The following is an 18,407-nucleotide window of genomic DNA, read 5'->3' as shown; positions in this document are numbered from 1 at the left end:
TAATTCGAAGATATGGAATTTTAAACTTGCAGTTTTCGGATTCTAAGGGGCTAATGCATTGGAATGCCCCCTTAGAATTTGTGACGTCAGCGGAGATCTAACGATTTTTAAATCTTAGACTAAAACCATCGTTAACACGTGGTGGTATACGCTGCTTTGCGCGCAACGTCTGCCGCACTTTAAGGCTGCCAAATTATTGCTTCCAAATAGAGTCGCTATAGTAACAGGGGAGATCCCAAAAAGTAAACAAAAGTAAAAGCCTAATATCTTGAAAACCAGTGAATATTTTTCGGTGAAATTTGGTAGATATTCGTTTTCGCTCTTTCTGAACTAAGGGACATCACTTTCATGCCAATTCATTAACTTTTTTGAAGGTGGGAGGGTCCCTATAAATATCCATTCATGATGATCTCAGATTTACTTATCCCAAGCTGCGTCTTATCGGAAGAGAACGGTGAAGCTATGTCCATGCTGTTGTCACCAATCTAAAACATGAATAATAATAAAAGACCAAATGTCTGTGAGTTTTGGATGTGTTACGATATATAAAGGGAAATCGACGAGGGAGCTGAGAGTAATGAGACAGTTTCTGAGCAAGTTCGACAACGAATATACCTAGGGCATTATTATTTTCCCTTCTGGGTTTATGTGGGGTCTAATGCAAGAATACATTGAGATCAGTGATGGAAATCACAGAATAATACGGGAGTGCTAAGTGGTATAATGCGAGTATAGTTTGCAAAATATTCCCCTTATACGCTCCCCGGTCAAGGTAAGGTCAGTGACCTCGGTTGACCTCTAATGACTTCTTGCACTTGTATGCCTTTTCGGGGTATTTTGATGCCCTTAATTCGAATTTGCTATCCATTTCAGGCATCGTCGGGTGTTTCTTGTTGTTTGTTTTGGGTCAGGGTCAGGTCAGTGACGTCATTCGCCTGACGTGACCCAATGGACAAATGACCTTGCAGACTTCCGATGCTCCCAACGCATCATTTTTAGAGTTATGACATCGAAATACACACCAAACGATAGAGAATTGATCAAGGATCACGATAGTGAAGGTTTCAAGTCGATATCTTTTACCGTTTTGCCGCAATCGGCGCGGAAATCTGAAAAAGTTAGATTTCTTCGAAAATTTGACCTTTGACCGGTCATAAGTAGGTCAAATGTTGACCTAGGACCAAAAAATATACCACCAATCGCGAGATCTCGTTGAGAGCAATCCGTTGGTCTTTTCCGCTAAGCTCTACGACGCTTCGTTTTCAAACGCCAGGGGGGGTCACACCCCCCCCCTGCATGGGCGAAGGTGGCAAAACACCGTTTACGGGCGAGGGTTAAAAGGAGTGTACTGTGGGTATGGCAGGGAATAGAACAGGAATCATATTCCTTTCCTCTTCGGTACTTAATAGGGTATATTAGAAGAATTCAAGGGAGCTATTTAAAGAACAAGGGTATAGTTTGGGTATATTCGAAGAAATGATCAGGGTGTTGTTTTAGACCAAAACCCCTAATATGCTTAAAAGGAATCAAAAAAGCTCTCAGTGCAGTAATTTGTTTCTGACTTAGAAGGGGGGGGCTACGAATAGCCCCTCCCCAGTAGGGCGCGTAATACGCATACCCCAGTGGGGCGCGGGTCAATCCATATTAAGGAGATAAGCTGAATATTTAGGTGCTCCATTTCGCTTTTGCAGTCCACAGTGGAAGACCCTATATCGTGTCATGTGTCATGCATTGCACATTGCTCTCCATGAGTGTCACGGGTGACACCCTCCACAAAGCTGATCCTCTGACAAGGCCACTGCAACTCGGTGCCGATAGTCTGTGCCGATAAATTTACCGATAGAAAGACTGCGTAGCATGCAAACGTCAATCGCCTGTTGACATATATCCGCCTTATGATGCATAAAGACATCTGTTGCCGGTGCAGTGTTTGTTCGGGTCACAGCAAAGGAATTTTACAAACCTGAGTTAGGTATAGTTAGGTAACTACTAGTGGACTTTGGAACCCACAAGGCTTTGTGCAAATTACCTACCGGGTGGCCCAGAAAGAACGTTTCCAATTTTAGCCCGACCGGGCCCGAGGGGTAATCCCAACCACCACAGCCCGGTGGAATGTTTTTGCCTCCCCCCCCCCCTTCTAACTCCGTAAATATGGGAGCTACGCAAACAAATGCGGCACCAAACGAAAATTATTTAGGAGACAATTCTCCTATGAAGCACATACAATTTTTGACATCAGGTCAATTTTCAAGGTCAGAGAGAGCCGAGAGGTCATTTGTCAAGGTCAAAGGCAAAAACCGGCATATGTGTAGTGATAACAAAGCAAGTGTTTCAAAGGACGGCAGGATGTATAAAACCGGCAAAATGGGTGTCAAACGAAAGAAGAGAATCTGAGGATTCCGATGATGTACCCAACATTCAAGGTTAAGGTCAATGTCACGCTCAAAACTGACCTCAAATAGACTCGATACCTCAAACTTTGCACTTTTTCGTATATCGTGTTTACTAGATTCCAAGAGGTTTTGAAATGTTTGGAAACTTACCATGGGCCTCTATTTGAGGTTCATCTCACGATACAAAGCTGCTCCAAGTTCAAGGTCAAGGAAGAGTATCTTTGTTAGAGGCTATTTCACTGATTAAAGTTAGCTATAACAATTAACACAATTTTGCCTACCTGAAACTATTTAATTGAAAGCTTAAAGCAAAGGGGATGTCAGATTCGTGACCAACGTGCAGGGGTCTAGACCTGTGACGTCATCAAGGAAGCTAGGCCAAAAGCTTTTGCGCCAGAAGATGTCAAATTGATGGGGAAAAGCTGCTGAAAGCCTCACTTTCCTGTCCCTAAGCGTTCGGGAGCTATATAGCTAATATTCGCCAGGTGGGGGGCGGCAAAAAACTTCCACCGGGCGTGCGAGAGTGAAATATACATTTCTAGTAAAACGATGAAAATACAACATTTGAAATTCGAAGAGTCAATGCTGCACATGTTATTAGTAAATGGTGTGATTTTTATGCTATTCGGTGGATCACTTTGAGAATATTTGTGTTTCAATCATGTCATGAGGAAGTTACTTTTTTGCTCAGACGTTCACTAGAAGTGCACGCATGTGAATGGGTCACTCTCATCCCGGCGCCACTGTCTGGAGCCATGACTTCCACTGGCTCATCATCTCATTGCAGGGTGACACGTTCTCTCCGGCCGATGGCTCTCTGGAAGTGGCACCAATGTCAGAAGACATTTCCAGTGTTATAACCATATTCAGCTGGGTCAAATGTTCTGTTGGTTAGTAGTCCTAGGAAAGGTAGTTTTTCAACCAGTTTCTTTTGTCGTCTCCAGCATGCAGCTTTTCAGCGGGTATTATTTGGTCTTCTTGCAAGGTACCTACCATGGTTTATTTTCCCTTACAGTCGATTGATTGTTTCATCTTCTTGAAGTGTCGGTGTTCAGAAGCAAGCTAAGCGCCGTTCCACTCTTACCACTCGAAACATGACATGGTGTTGAAACGAATGGTATCCATGGGCACCATTTTTTGGCTTAGTATTTTATTTGACACACCTTCTATAAGTAAGTCAAAGGAAAAAGTGGCAACACACGTGCTGGTGTCATTCACGTGCTCTATTTTCCTAGGATTTTATAGCGTGTTACGTCTAAACCAAACATCATCGTGGTTAGTCATGGTTCAGGATCAACCAAGAAGCAAAAACTTGTCACTTTATTTGTGGAATAAAGTGTGCTAGCTCATGAAAATGAATAAGCTAGGATCTTGCAGCTGAATCATATCGATCAAGGATGGTTGCGTTTGAAAGTCAACATCTCACGATTAAACAGTCACGCATCACGCTTCTTTTTGTGAATCATTTAAACGGATGTCTGAGCCGTTACGATGGTTGGCATTTGGCAACAATCAACCATCAGAGTCGAATTGCCGTCCCACTCTCGTCCGAACGCCTTCCCTTTCAAACTTTTGCCCAACCTCGTTACACCACCGTCTAATTGTAAGAACTGTCCAAATTCGACCAAACATCGTCCAAATTCCGTACAAGTCCTGTCCAACTCCCGTGAAACTCCCCTCCAGCCACAAGCGTCCTTTTCATTTTCCTGTCATATCCCATCGAACTGCTATAGCGCCGTCTGCAGCTTTCATCCAGCTCCCGATTAATTTCCACCCCAACTGCAGACAACTGCAGACTACCGGCAGACGCTTGTTCACCTTCCTCTGGTATCCCATCCGAATTCGTTCAAAGCTAACACTGTCCACATTGTAGCTCCCGCCCAACTCATGATTAACTCTCATCAACCTCCAGTTTAACTCCCGTCCAGCTCCTGTCCAGCCCCCTGTTAACTGCCACCGTCTAAAGGTTCGTCACTGGTCACCCTAGCCTCTGTCGGTGGAGGGCCGCCACGTCAGTGCTCCGTATCCCAGCACGGCGTATTCCCGGCCGGACGATAAGATAACGTCACAACTCCTCGGTGGCAGGGCAGCCCCTCCCCGGTGTAAGTACCGGTGAAATGTTCACCTCCAGACTCCCACAGCACGCCGGCGGGGCGGGGTGCAGACGGAGCCTGCCTCCGCTGGCGGAGAGTGGGAACTACGAGAGCCCCTCGGTATGTCGGGCGCGGACAGAGGGGTCCGGCGGGGTCCTCAGGGCGCAGGGCAGCCGCCGTGGCTCCGGCGGCGTGGTCCGTATCGCTCCTACACTGCTAATCCCCGCCGAGTCAACAGCTCGCTATCGCCGCCGTGCCGATAGCGACACGCCATTTTGAACGAGTCGTCAGTTGCCGCTGGCTGCCGGTATCCTGCGGCTACACGGCGGCGGAGAGCTACTGAGGAGTCTGCGGACTGCGGAGGGCGACTGAGGAGTCGGCGGAGGGCGACTGAGGACCAGCGTGGTGTCAGGGACTGGCCGACTGCAGGACGGACGGTGACCGCGCGGGACGTCAGCCATGCTGCTGCGGTGGCGAGGAGCGGCGGCAGGTGGGTGCAGACCGCTCGGCAGGGCAGGTCCGAGCAGTCGGGCAGAGCTGGGCAGGCTGGCTGGTGTCTGCGTTTTGCTAGCCGTAGCTTCCATAAGCGTTGGATGACCTTGGTATTTGCACACCTAGCATTTGATTCAAGCCAAATCTTTTGAAACCAACTACCTCACTGACCTATATCTCATAAGTAAACCTTTGCGTGGTCCTAAGATGTCGCAGCTTGGCAGCGCCTTCAGCCCAAAGAGCATTTGCACGGAGATGAAACTTACAGGGCTCAGTAACTTCCTGAGGCCTAACAACTTGTCCATCTGGGATTTTTCCTTAAACCGAGCCGTCAATTATAATCAGATGTCTTTTCTGCAAATGTTGTGAAAATTTGAGACTCGGGTCATTCAATGTCAGGTCACCAAGTCACGTTAGCCGTAGGGCTATCGGCGCCCTGTAGGGCTATCGGCGCCCTGTAGGGCTATCGGTGGACACTACCACCCGTAGGGGGGGGGGGGGGTGGCGTTTCGCCCCTCCCCCTCCTAAGATCTCGGAAAGTTGCCGCCCGATTTTCACAATTCAAACGGCGTTCGATAGCCCTACCACGGAACTACCTGGTGACGCAATTTGTGTAATCAATAATGTAAACTACCTGGTGACGCAAGTTACAGGTCACCAAAATATAAGAAAAACATAACCAAACCTTACCTAACCTGACCTACTGATTTTTGCCTACCCGTGGATAAGGAAGAAGTTGCTCACTTGAATAGCTTGCAGACAATGATAAGTCAAATATTTTTAGGTTAAGTGGATGTGCATCAGGCTTCTTCGGCCTGAAGCCAGATACACAACCACTTAACCCTCGCCGGCCGAGGGGGGGGGGCGGGTGCCGCCCCCCCATAGGGTTTTTTCGCGATAGCTCCGAACACGCTGGCGATAGAGAGCTGAAACTTGGCATACCTGACCTTTGATCCAAGCCGGATCTTTTGACACCAACCGCATTTTTGGGTCAGGTCAGGTCACTGACCTATGACGTCATAAGTGAACCTCTGCACGGTCTTCAGATGTCGCAACTTCGCAACGCCCTCACTGCCAGAGGAGATGTCACAGGGAAATGAAACTTGCAGGATCTAGTATCCATTATGAGTCCCACAACTTGTATATCTCGGATTTTTCCTAAAGGTCATATGAGGTCAGGTCATTTTCGTGACCTCACCATTATAAGTCAATGGGGAAAAATGAAAACTGCTATTCTGGCGCCGGGAACGATCTCCAACTATCTCAAGCACACAGAATCGTGATTTGATGCACTCCTTGCAAGGTTAGATGCGTCACTTTTGCAATGTTGACCTTGCGTGACGTCATTTATGACGTCATCAAGGTCATATTAGTTTTTCGTCAATAACTCTTGATCAAATTGAGCTAGCGAGTCGGGAAAGCCACCAATGGACTCAGGAAGACCTGCCGAATCGAATGATATGCGACATGACCTCTTTCGACCAACTTCGTGACCTGGGGGTGCTGACCTGACCTTGACCTGAGGTCAACACCCCAAGTTGACCTGACCCGGACAAAAAGTACACCATTCGACGCGCCTGAGCGAGACGAACACGATGCTGCCAAAATCGGCGCTCTGCGGCCGTTTTTTGCGAAGTTATTCAACAAAAACTGAACCGTACCTTGGGGCACTTGACCTGACCTCAGAGGTCACCGGTTGACCTAGGACCTTAAAATCGGGTACCAATCTCTGCGTCTCGTAACGGCGCACACGCTCGTTTTTTCCGCGACGCGCTAGCTCCACCAGGGGCGAAACGGCGAGGGGGGGTCGTACCCGCCCCCCCCCCCTCGGCCGGCGCGTATGTAGAAAACCAATAGGTCCGGCGAGGGTTAACCTAAAAATATTTGACTTACCATTGCCTGTAATCTCTCCTAAGGCATTGCCTTCGGCACTGCACTGCTTCGCCACGAGCAATTTGATGTTAATTTCTATGTTGTATTGGTGCATTTAAACTTCTTTGTGCCATTAACAATTATTAGTTATGAAATCAGGTTAACCCTCGCATGTGTAGGGGGGGGGGTCGGATTAATCCCTCCATGGTTTTTCGCAAATAACTCGCGCAAAAAGCGGCCGATCGCGACGAAACTTTCAGTACCCTCGAGTTGTTCAATTCTACACCTACTCCGAAAATTTAATGACCCTGACCCAAGTGACTTTTGACCTGTGACCTATTTCTCGAGGCCATGTTTGGCCGGAATCGCAATTCGGAGTATGTCGGCTCACATTAGCCACGCGTTTGCAAGTTTTTCGTGGTTTCAAAGTTCAAACATGTGATTCGATGTTGCTCCCATGCATTAGGGTGGATATCAAGGTCACCTGAATGTCAGGTCAGGTCATTGACTTTTGGTGACCTCTGTTCACCTTTTCGAGTTTTACATGTTTCTAGGCAGTAGGCTAGTTTTTGGAGCCGAATTCGAATTTAGAAACCATTTGAACATTTACGAAGTAGTTTTGGTGCCTTCGTAACATGCTACGAAGCTGTCAGAGGCGGATGATACCTACTACGAATTCCCGTCACGACCCCTACTGGTTGACTTGACCTGACCTGACCCGACCTGGTCTAAATGCTTAAAGACATTATCTGTGATCAAAACTAACACGATATTCGTGATCAGCAGTCAGCACCCCGAAAAAAAAACATAGCAGCAACACTTTACGACTTTCTAACAGGTCCCGATTTTCGTGACTTTTGGGTCATTGACCTGACCTGGAAGGTGCAACCGTCCCCCCCCCCCCTACACGTTAGAAGCTGGCAAACGCCGCACACATGCGAGAGTTAAAGGATATCATGTGATTTGCTCCTTACTTGGGGATTGCAACAAAAGTAAATTGGTGATCGTTTCTAAAGTAAATAATTGCCACCTAACCTAACCTAACTTAGCCTTACCTATGTTTACAGATTGACATTTCGGCAAATTTACATTTCAACTAATCAACTAATCAACTAAATTGACATTTCGGCAAATTTACATTTCGAATAAACGGCATTTCAGCAAACTGCCAATTCGGCAGATTGACATTTCGGCAAATTTACATTTCGACTAATCGACATTTCGGCAAATCGCATTTCGGCAAATTTACATTTCGACTAATTGACATTTCGACTAATCAACATTTCGGCAAATCGCATTTCGGCAAATTTACATTTCGACTAATAAGCATTTCGGCAAATTGGCATTTCGGCAAAAATGCATGTCGGCAAATGGCATTTCGACTTTTAGCATTTCGACTTTTTGACACGTCGGCAAAAAGCACATCGGCAAAATTACGTTCGGCAAATCGCCTTTCGACAATTTGTCCGGACACCGAGTAAAAGACATGTTATTGCAAATTATTGATGGGTGAATTGTCCTTAAAACACATATTTTGCTAATTGAGGTCATTGATACCAGGTCATGTCACAGAGGTCAGGTCACTGAGGGTCACAATATGAAAGTGCCGCGTGTAATACATGCTTTATGGTTCATTTTGCATAACAAATGAGATTATGTGGGTCAGGTAGCCTTTGGAGCCAGTTTAGGTAATGGTCCGGTGAAGGTCAGGTCAAGGTCAGGTCAAATTAGGCCTAATTTCAACGTTGATATTTTTGCATAAAATGGGTATCGATTCGATGCAACTCGTCACGGGGAGTCTAATGGTGGTCTATGTTGTGCGCTGCGTGGTCTAGAATTGCTAAAAATTGAGTTTGAAAAGTCGACGTCATCAATTTTGAACAGTCTTTTCGCTATAACTTGGCAAAAAAAAGAGTTATCAATCTCAAATTTGGTATGTGGATAGAAGGTAGGAGGGACTATCATATATATTCCTTTTTTTCGAAGTTCGAAAAACTTTTGGGATTGTTTTGGCTATTATATAAAAAAAAGTTATTTTGGGGGGTCAAAATGCAAAAATTTCAAATATCGTAGTTTTGTAGCACTTTTAACCCTCGCCCCGTTGGGGGGGGCCATTTTGCCCCCCCCCTGTGGTTTTTCCTGAATAGCAAGAAAACGGCGGCGCGCAGCGCCGCCAAATTTTCAGTACCTTCCCGGGCATCAATTTGACACCTTCACACCAAATTTCAAGTCTTAGGTCACCTTAGGTCAGGAGTTATTGAGGTCAAACTGAGGTCATGTTCGAGCAAAAATGAGCAAAAAACATGCAATCTTGAAACGCTCACCAAATCTACAGTTATCAAGCAATTTCAAAGTTCTTTATATGGTCTAGTAGACAAAAGGCGGCGCTACAAAACTGCTATCTCGGATTTTCAAAGTTTTTGGTTTTTGACCAAAAAAAAAATCAAAAAATTGATTTTTTAGAAAAACTTTGAAAAAATCCAAAAATTTTCCGAATTTCGAAAAAAACCGGAATATATGTGATAGTCCCAGCGCTCTTCTATATACATACCAAATTTCAGATCGATATCTTGTTTTTTGGCCAAGTTATAGCGAAAAAACTGTTCAAAAATGATGACGTCAAATTTTTGAACTCAATTTTTAGCAATTCTAGACCTCGTACGGCAAAACAAAGACCACCATTGAACTCCCCGTGACGAGCTGCATCGATTCGATACCCATTTTATGCAAAAATATTAACTTTGAAATTTGACCTAATTTGACCTGACCTTGACCTGACCTTGACCTGACCTTGAACAAAACGTGATCTAAGCTGGCCCCAAAGGCTGCCTGACCCATATAATCGCATTTGTCATGTAAAATGGACCATAAAACATGTATCACACGACACTTTCATATTGTGACCCCCCCGTGACCTGACCTCTGTGACCTGACCTGGTATCAGTGACCTCAAATAGCAAAATATGTGTTTGAAGAACATTTCCCCATCGATGATTTTCCATGAAATGCATTTTACTCGATTTTACAACGCATTTCTTGAAGTGCCTGTAAACGGTGAAAATTGGACCTTTGACCTGACCTGTGACGTCATCGGTTTGACCTAGGTCAATAAAATTGGGTCACAAGGTAGTTCCCCGTTGGGGCTATCCAACGCCGTTTACCGCTTGTCGCTATGTTGCGTGGTTCTCGAGATCTTAGGGGGGGGGCCAAAATGGCCCCCCCCCCAACCGGGCGCGTTGCTCGGCAGAGCCCAACGGGGCGCGGGTTAATTCTACACATTTTATGTCTGTACATTTTCCTCTAGCTTCAAAGCTGTAGGCCTGACAGCTCTTACCGTGAACACTTTTTTGGGGGGTCGAAAATGGCAGAACATGACGTTACTCTGACGTCATTAGCGGCCAACCTATCATAGCCTCTGGAAAAATCTGTCACAATGTGTAAAATTGATGCCGGGAGGGGTCCTTAAAGTTTGATGACGATATCTGCACTCGTTTTGGAGACATCGACCAAAAAGGACATGGGGCCGTTACGGTCCCTCCTCCCCCCCCCCCCCCTACGGGGCGCGGGCGCGGTGACCTTACGCCAGGAAAAGTTTTAATGCTCGCCATAGCTATACCGACTGAACGATCGCTTTGAACCTTTCAACGACTGGTAAATGTACCAGTGTATATAGAATGCATAACTCGGAATTTGGATGTCTGTGACCTAAGGTCAGACAAATTTTACGAACGTTTCATTTTAGGTATGTCAATGGGAGAAAACTGAACTACGCCTTTTTTGGACGAAAGTCAAACGAAACACTCTCAAACACCCAGTCAATAAGTAAACATGACACAGGATCCGGAAATGGCACCTGCGACCTCTCCTTATTTCCCTGAGGTCATCTCAGGTCATGAAAGGTCACCAGCAGTTTTGTCTTATAACTTTTGATAGAGATGCGCTAGAGCGGTGAAAACACCCCAGATGTGTTTAGCTCGACGATACAGATCGACTGACATTTATGCAACATGACCTATTTCTGTCAGGTCTGCATGACCTTGATCTGAGATAATTTTTTGAAAAGAATTTCCGATGTCAAATTATAGATTATTCGACGCGGCTCGACAAGAGGAACACGATGATGACAAGATTAATGTTATGACGCTTTTGAGTCAAAAGTTGTTGCAGAAAAAAAAAAACTTTTTTCGTAAGAATGGCGTTTGGTTTTTGCCCTCTGGAGGCTAAACCGTTGACTAGTAGGTACAAATCTGAGGGCACCTCCCAGAAAGAAAAGAGGTATCGAATGCGCCTTTCCGCTGCGCTATAGCTTTATTGGCTAGCGCTAGTTATGCGCCGATTTGCCGAAATTGCTTAAGTAGGCAAAATTTGACTTTTCAGGACCTCTGGTGAGCTGACCTTTGACCTGACCTTAGAAATGACTAAAGTATTGTCTTCATTTGTTGACGCTATTTCAAATAAATGCCTTTTACCGCGTGTCGCTACGTGGCCCAGGAGTTGAGTTAGACGTGGGGACGTGAAAACGCTTCCCTCCCCCAGTACGACATGGAAAACTCAGCACACCAGCACGGTGCGGGTTAAAGTCACCTGAGATCAGGTGATTCACGTGATCTAACCATTGGGAGACTGGCAATGGGAGGAATGCGAAAACCTGGTGACGGTGTTTTGGCGCCGGAAATGCTGCTCTAGCGCTTTCTCAAGCACATGGAATCGTGATTTCATGTATGTACGCCTTCAAAGGTCCGATACATAAATTTTGTATTGTTGATGTTTCTCACTAAGGTCATCGGATTTTTTGTCCAGTCTGTGCGTTTCGTAGCGTCGTACACACTACACACTCGTTTTTTTTCGCCGGGCTCTTGCTCAATAAAAGACGAAACGCAACGGGGTTCTACCAAGGACCTAGTATGTAAGTTGTAAGCAGACCTAGTAAGTAAGTAAGTAAGTAAGTAAGTAAGTAGTAGTAAGTAAGTAGACCTAGTAGTAAGTATGATAGAAAACTGATAGGTCTGGGGATAGTTATTTCTTCGCTAATCGATTTTTCAATGTCTGCCTGATGATGTCTTGGGGTAACAAAAATCGTTGAATAAGCATTTTAGCAGAAAAAGGCCAATTAGTACACAATGTAAGCATTTACTAGGCCACCTATTTCTATAGTTATATTCCCTTCAATTGCAAAACTATGTTTAAGCTCTTGCATTGTCTCTGCGATGCGAGAAGGCTCTTGGTAACAAGGAAAATAAACATTGATGCAAATATAGTAGTGAAAGGATAATGTTGAACAAAATGTAAATGTGGGAGATATTGAACGGCGAAATCTCGCGTGATTTGTGTTCGATCACGGTAAAGCCTAATGGATGCTCCTGTTCGCACAAAGAACGCCCAGCGCATGGGCCATTGAGCGATCCCGCTGCCGAGGCGTTGCGCCATATCTCGGAGCTCGCTCTCTTTGTGTGCCGGCGGCGGAGCAGGGTTCCGGCGGTCACTATCGGGCCGCTGAGGCATGTGTGACTCACCGATAGTAGTCGATAGTGACGGCGATACCTGCCCGGCGCACGGACCACTGAATCAACGCGGAGGAGAAGGTGCGCGCCTATCTCTGCAGCACGATGCACCTACCGGGCAGAGACCCGGCACCAGTCCACGGCCGGGCAAACAGCCGCGGACCTGTGTACCAGTAGCTCTCTATCTCAGGCGTGTTTCAAGCTATCGCGAAAAAAAAAACTAAGGGTGGCGGTACCCACCCCTCCCTCGGCCGGCAGGGTTAAAATAAGCCAATGCTTTAGAAAGGTCAGGCATAACTTTCCCTGTCCTGTATTAGCGTCAGCTGTTTTCGGTTGCATTTATCGGATGAAAGAGTTGCTCGGCTGTGAACTGCTACATTTAAGCAATACCTCATTAGACGGGACTTGTGAAGACGAACGTGTTGCTACCACTACACATGTTTGTCTCGACTAAAGGCACCCCTCCTCCCTCCTCTCCCTCTGCTATCGTAGGGTGCCGGCTGGCCAATTTTAACCTACCATTTTGTTTATGTTTAGACGTGACGTGGCTTATTACTGAAGATTTGTTACAAAAGACGTCGATGTCGGAAAGCTGCCTCTTTCCCCACTAGGGAACGTTCATTATGTAGAATCCGGGTCATAGCTTGTTCATGCGACAGCGAGTTTATTGACTGAAACAAAGTTCGCATGACTTTAAATGGAAAGACGTTGTGCATGAGTTGTAAGCACCACACGAGCTCGTTAGCTATGCAGTATGCACCAAAACGTCGTTCTCATATAATTACGAAAATAGAATAGTTATATAATAGCATACATGCAGAGCCAATTACACGATGAGGCATGGCCAGCTGTCGCACGCTCTTGTACGAGCGACGTATGTACATACGGGCAGCTATGTCAGATATTCTAGTTGACGGAGCAGCTTGACTGACTTGGACTCCGACTGCGAGACCTGCACGCATACCGATCTGTTCTGTTGTGTTTTAGTGCTTCTGCTGGCTGGTGTGGTTTCGGCACTCATCCCAGACAACATCTACCAGTGCTACAAGGATGAAAACTACGAGCTGTTCAACAGGGCCAACAGACAGGTAAACAGGCGGCAGTCGGACGAATGTCGGTCACTGGAGACAGGTAAACAGGCGACAGGAGCGAATGTCGGTCACTGGAGACAGACAGGTAAACAGGCAGCAGTCAGACGAGTGTCGGTCACTGGAGACAGGTAAACAGGCGGCAGGAGCGAATGTCGGTCACTGGAGACAGACAGGTAAACAGGCGGCAGCCGGACGAGTGTCGGTCACTGGAGACAGGTAAACAGGCGGCAGAATGTCGGTCACTGGAGACGTGAGCAATGAGCATGCTGGGACAGACTTAAGTCTTATTCTTTGAAATGATCGCATCGTATCGCAGAAAAAGTTAAAAAAAAAACTGAATGTATGGCTGTAATCAGTACATATGTAATGCTGAATGGTTGTTGACTTGATAAAGCAACTCTGATCAATTTTTTGTTCGGTAGGTATCGAATGCTTTGTAGATATCTGAAATCACTCAGTGACTCAGTAAGGAAGCACACAGGTGTCATACTACACACCGTAACTAGATAAGCGGCGATTTGTATACAAAAGCTAAAACATTTCTCATTAGAAAAGCGCTTTATATTGGAAAAAAACGGAGTTTTCAGACAGGATATGGCAAAAGGTTTTTGAGGTTATACACCGTATTCATAAACCTGTGTACGTTTTCGTTTTGTGCCGCAGGGTATGTCGATTGACCAGCTGATCGGCCTTATCGAGAAGTTGGAGCACAGTTCACAGGCACAGAACATGTCGCCACAGCGGATCACCGCCAGCCTGATGCGCCGCTTCCGATACGACGGCATTATCGACCAGGTGAGGTCCGGACTCCGGACCCATCCGGAGAGATCCGACCCGACCGGTCCAGCGGCGACCCCAGTTAAAACCCATCGTGCGAGGTAGACACCTGATACGGGCTGGCTCCCGCGGCTCCCACCTGCCACTCGTATGTCATAGCGCATACCTTTGCGACGTATTTGGTCAGCTTATCGAGTGCATCAGCACTGATTATGATCTGATTCACTTTACTTGTGCAACTGCATGTTCCTATTTGTCATGGGATTCTCGCTCATGATTACACAGTTCACAGGAGCACACTAGTCCTAATCCTTCAAATGGAAAGTGACATACTTTGAATAGTTAGTATTTTTATCTATTGACGTACGTAAAGCAAAGGCACGCAATGCTGATAATATCTGTGTACTTAGATAGTGATTGTATCGTCATATCTATGTGACTTTAGCTTTCTGTAGACACACGCTGGGGATGCCACTTTAAATGACGTTGAGGTAGAATAAACTCAAAACGACAGTGCTATTTCCTTTTTATACATAACGTCTATTTGAAAATGAACATATCGCCATATAATTATTATGCTATAAATTGATGAAAGGACAATGTTCGTCTCCAGTCGCACCATTGAATTTTGTTAGTTCACCTACCATATAATCAAAGAATTGATTAATACATAGATCGATATAAATGGACTTTATCGCTACCCTATCTCCAACCGCTGAGGTTGCCCATGTGGTGCGGCAGAAAGTCAGCTCGGAAATGTCCTCAAAGCCGTACACGATCGTCCAGCCGTCCCCCTCCCACTGCTGAGGCTGGAGCTGTATGTACACGGTCCTGTAGCCGTCCCACCGCTGAGGTTGGAGCCGTACACGGTTCTCTCCAGCCGTCCTCTCTCCCAGTGCTAATGTGGTGTGTTTCGGCAGAACGTCAACTCTGAGATGTCCTCCTACCTGGAGCCGTACACGGTCATCCAGCCGGAGAACTCCAAGTACCAGATGATGACACGGCTCGTCCAGCTGGCCAATGCCAACTTCCCCGACGAAGCCTTCACGCTGGAGGAAAGGGTAAGACATGCACTGAAAACTAAAATGATTCCGGGGGTGTGATATTAGGAGAATGGTCTAAAACGAAACCCCAATTATTCCCGTAATATACTTCAAGTAGCACCTTTTTGGCCTTAGATACCCCCAATATCCCAACATTATTACCCTAATATGCCTGTTGGATGGCTAAGTGGAATCAAAATGATTATCTGGTTATGCCTCCATTATTCTTACGAAATGCCTAGTGTATTCCCCCTGAATCTCCTCTATGCCCCTTTGATGCCCCCTAGCATAGTTCGGATGCTCCGTCTAAACCCGATCTATGCTCCTTTGATGCTATCTATATACCCCATTGATGCTCCTTTGATGCTTGCTATAAACCCCATTGATGCTCCTTTGATGCTCTCTATATACCCATTGATGCTCCTTTGATGCTCTCTACATACCCCATTGACGCTCTCTATATACCCCATTGATGCTGATTTGATGCTCTCTATGCACCACATTGATGCTCCTTTGATGCTCTCTATACACCCCATTGATGCTTCGTTCCGCAGTGGCGGATCAAGGGATGGGCTCGCGGGGTCATGCTATTCCTCGTGAGATCCCCATGAGATACCTAGCGCACTGATTTCTTTACCCACACAAAGGTAAGAGACGCCATTTATGTAACCACCTTCGCCCTTCCTCTGAATTTCCTGGATCCGCCCATGCCATCGACGCTCAGCCACACCAACAGCAACCACGATACGCTTGTGTGTATAAGAAAAACGTACTGTATTGATTGGAAAGACAACTGCCTCTGCATTCATTTCAAAATCACAGCTTCCTATAGTTGCCAAGAGACATTCAATTTGTATGTACATACTATCCATATTAAACATACGTCACGCACACGCCTCATACAATAACAAACAAATAACAAATGCCATATCACATGTTGAGATCCAGGCTGTAAAAAAACACATGACACACGAGAAGCGCCGCTGGCTCTTCTACGATGACCGTTGTTTTGCGACTCTTACGAAGGAGTCGCAAAACAACCGGTGCCCCTTCAAATGGCGTGGTTTTTCCCACCTTCGCTACACAACGAAAGTTGAGCGTGTGGCTCCTACGAGTTCTCCCTCCCTGACCTCAAGAAAGTCCGACAACGTAGCCCAGGGGCTGCCACAGGATGTCAACAGGCCCGCCCATGCCGCTTGTGACCCCTTTCCCTGTGGGGCGGGCCATCACGTCCGTCTCCATCATCTCCGTCCATCACTCCGTCTCCACTCCGCCCCTGGGCTTACCTCACTGCGCGGGCACACTATGCTGTCAGCACCGACAGATTTTTCAGCGCGTCCGCCGTCGCTGTTGACTCTGCCGGCAGCCCCATGATGTCGTGGACGATGAACCACATCGTGGAGCGCGATGCACGGGACACTTTCTGGTTGAAGACGTAGTAGGCGACCCCGAAGAGAAGGAGTGCCTCTTCAAGGCACTGGGCGCTGGCCACCACTGTTTCTTCGACCACGATGTCGAACTCGTCTCCCGCTCGTGTATCAGGGGACGTGTCATCGTCGCCGCTGGCGCCTCCATGACGACCGTTCCCTCCTCACCCAGAAGGCGCAGCAGTACCAGCGCCGCGTCCTCTGTGGATCAGGCAAGGAGGACGACGGACATATCACTTACTCATTTGAGAATATTTTTTATTCACACTAACGGCTCCAGGGATGCTCACACAATACTCAAGAGTATGAGGCAATCCCCCCCCCCCCCCAATGCATTTTGTATAAGATTGGTTGAACAGGTTTGCTTATACTCGATATGTAAGAAGTTAACATGTATCAGAGCAACGATGTTCAACTGTTGGGTACCTACCTATTTAAACAAATATAATGCTGTATAGTAATGATCTCATTTAGACATCAGAAGCACAAGTACACGCAACCTTAGAAGAACACTACATATGAAAAATGAAGGGCCTAAGTCAATCCAAGCATTTCATCGTCATTCGTCATATGAGTTCCTGCTTAGGATGGTACTCACCCTCAATAAGGCTCAATTCCAGCCTAAAAATGGCACCACTCGCAACCACACAGCACCCAACACCGCTCTTCACTGATCACCGGAAATGGCGGAGAAAAATGGCGGACCTTTGGCGCGTTCCTGATGCCTCCAGCGAAGAATCATTGAGGAATACTATGGTTCTACTCGGGTGATATCAAGAGTATTTTGAAAGAATCAGGCAAAGGAAGCATAACAGAAGAATATGAAAGCATCTCAAGGGAATATGAGCCTCCCTGTGATTCCGGCAAGATACCCTCTGGGCAATGAAAGGGTATATTGCAAGAATAGATAGAGAATCATAAAGGCATAACTATCAGCGACTGGGGTATCAACAGCATCTTATACGCACGGAATCATGCAGAATCATTTGGGGTATCAATGGCATAATATGGTTCTCACAGGGTGATATCAAGAGCTTATTAAGAGAATCAATAATTCATGGAGGTCGAGGGAATATCATGGGAATATGAAGCCAACTGCGATTCCATGAATATACCCCATAGGTATAATGAAGAGATCAAAAGGGAATAATTGGGGTATAGACTTCAATGATCAGGGCATCAGGAGATTCATTTTGGTTTTCAGTGTGTGCCCAATACGCTTACCCTCAGTGACTGAAAACAGTCTTTGAAAAAGGTAGAGATTATTTATTAATTGAGAACATGGATATCACTCACGGATGACTGAACGGTTGGGTGATTTTTCATCACGGAAAATATCATGTGTACGATTTTTTGTTTAACTGCATGCAACTATGCACCAAATATGCGCCTATGTACATGACAATAAGAAATATTGATATGCCTCGCCCCCCGCTCCTACTCCCGACAGTGCACCATGCACTGGATGCTGTCCCACTCTGTGAACGAGACGGAGCGCGAGGATGAGAACGACTACTGCGCCAGGTCGTTCCGGCGCCGACGCCGACGCCGGCGCGCCGCCCGTCGCTACAACTCGCGCAGCTCCTCCAGCGGCTCCTCGGCCAAAACCGCAGGAGGATTTGTGTAAGTGAGCGGCTCCTGCCGGAGGATCTGTGTAAGTTAGCCGCTCCTGCTGGAGGGTTTGTGTAAGTGAGCGGCTCCTGCTGGAGGGTTTGTGT

The 18,407-nt window shown here is 46.5% G+C and overlaps 1 protein-coding gene across 2 annotated transcripts in view; it reads left to right on the top strand.

Annotated features, from left to right (window-relative positions):
• The first annotated feature begins 4,727 nt into the window (after nucleotides 1-4,727).
• Nucleotides 4,728-18,407, top strand: part of LOC122385403 — a 33,166-nt gene continuing 19,486 nt past the window's right edge. Inside the window, exons 1-5 of one of the 2 annotated variants that reach the window (XM_043373643.1) lie at nucleotides 4,728-4,976; nucleotides 13,339-13,439; nucleotides 14,106-14,237; nucleotides 15,140-15,280; nucleotides 18,140-18,312. In XM_043373643.1, coding sequence (XP_043229578.1) covers nucleotides 4,946-4,976; nucleotides 13,339-13,439; nucleotides 14,106-14,237; nucleotides 15,140-15,280; nucleotides 18,140-18,312 — 578 coding nt within the window. In that variant the 5' untranslated portion in view covers nucleotides 4,728-4,945. The remainder of the gene's footprint in view (nucleotides 4,977-13,338; nucleotides 13,440-14,105; nucleotides 14,238-15,139; nucleotides 15,281-18,139; nucleotides 18,313-18,407) is intronic. The other variant, XM_043373642.1, reaches the window with a different exon arrangement.

Source organism: Amphibalanus amphitrite, unplaced genomic scaffold (genome assembly GCF_019059575.1).
Source record: "Amphibalanus amphitrite isolate SeventyFive unplaced genomic scaffold, NRLGWU_Aamphi_draft 000218F_arrow, whole genome shotgun sequence".
In the NCBI taxonomy this organism is placed as follows: domain Eukaryota; kingdom Metazoa; phylum Arthropoda; class Thecostraca; order Balanomorpha; family Balanidae; genus Amphibalanus; species Amphibalanus amphitrite.
This window is presented reverse-complemented; position numbering and strand designations above follow the sequence as displayed.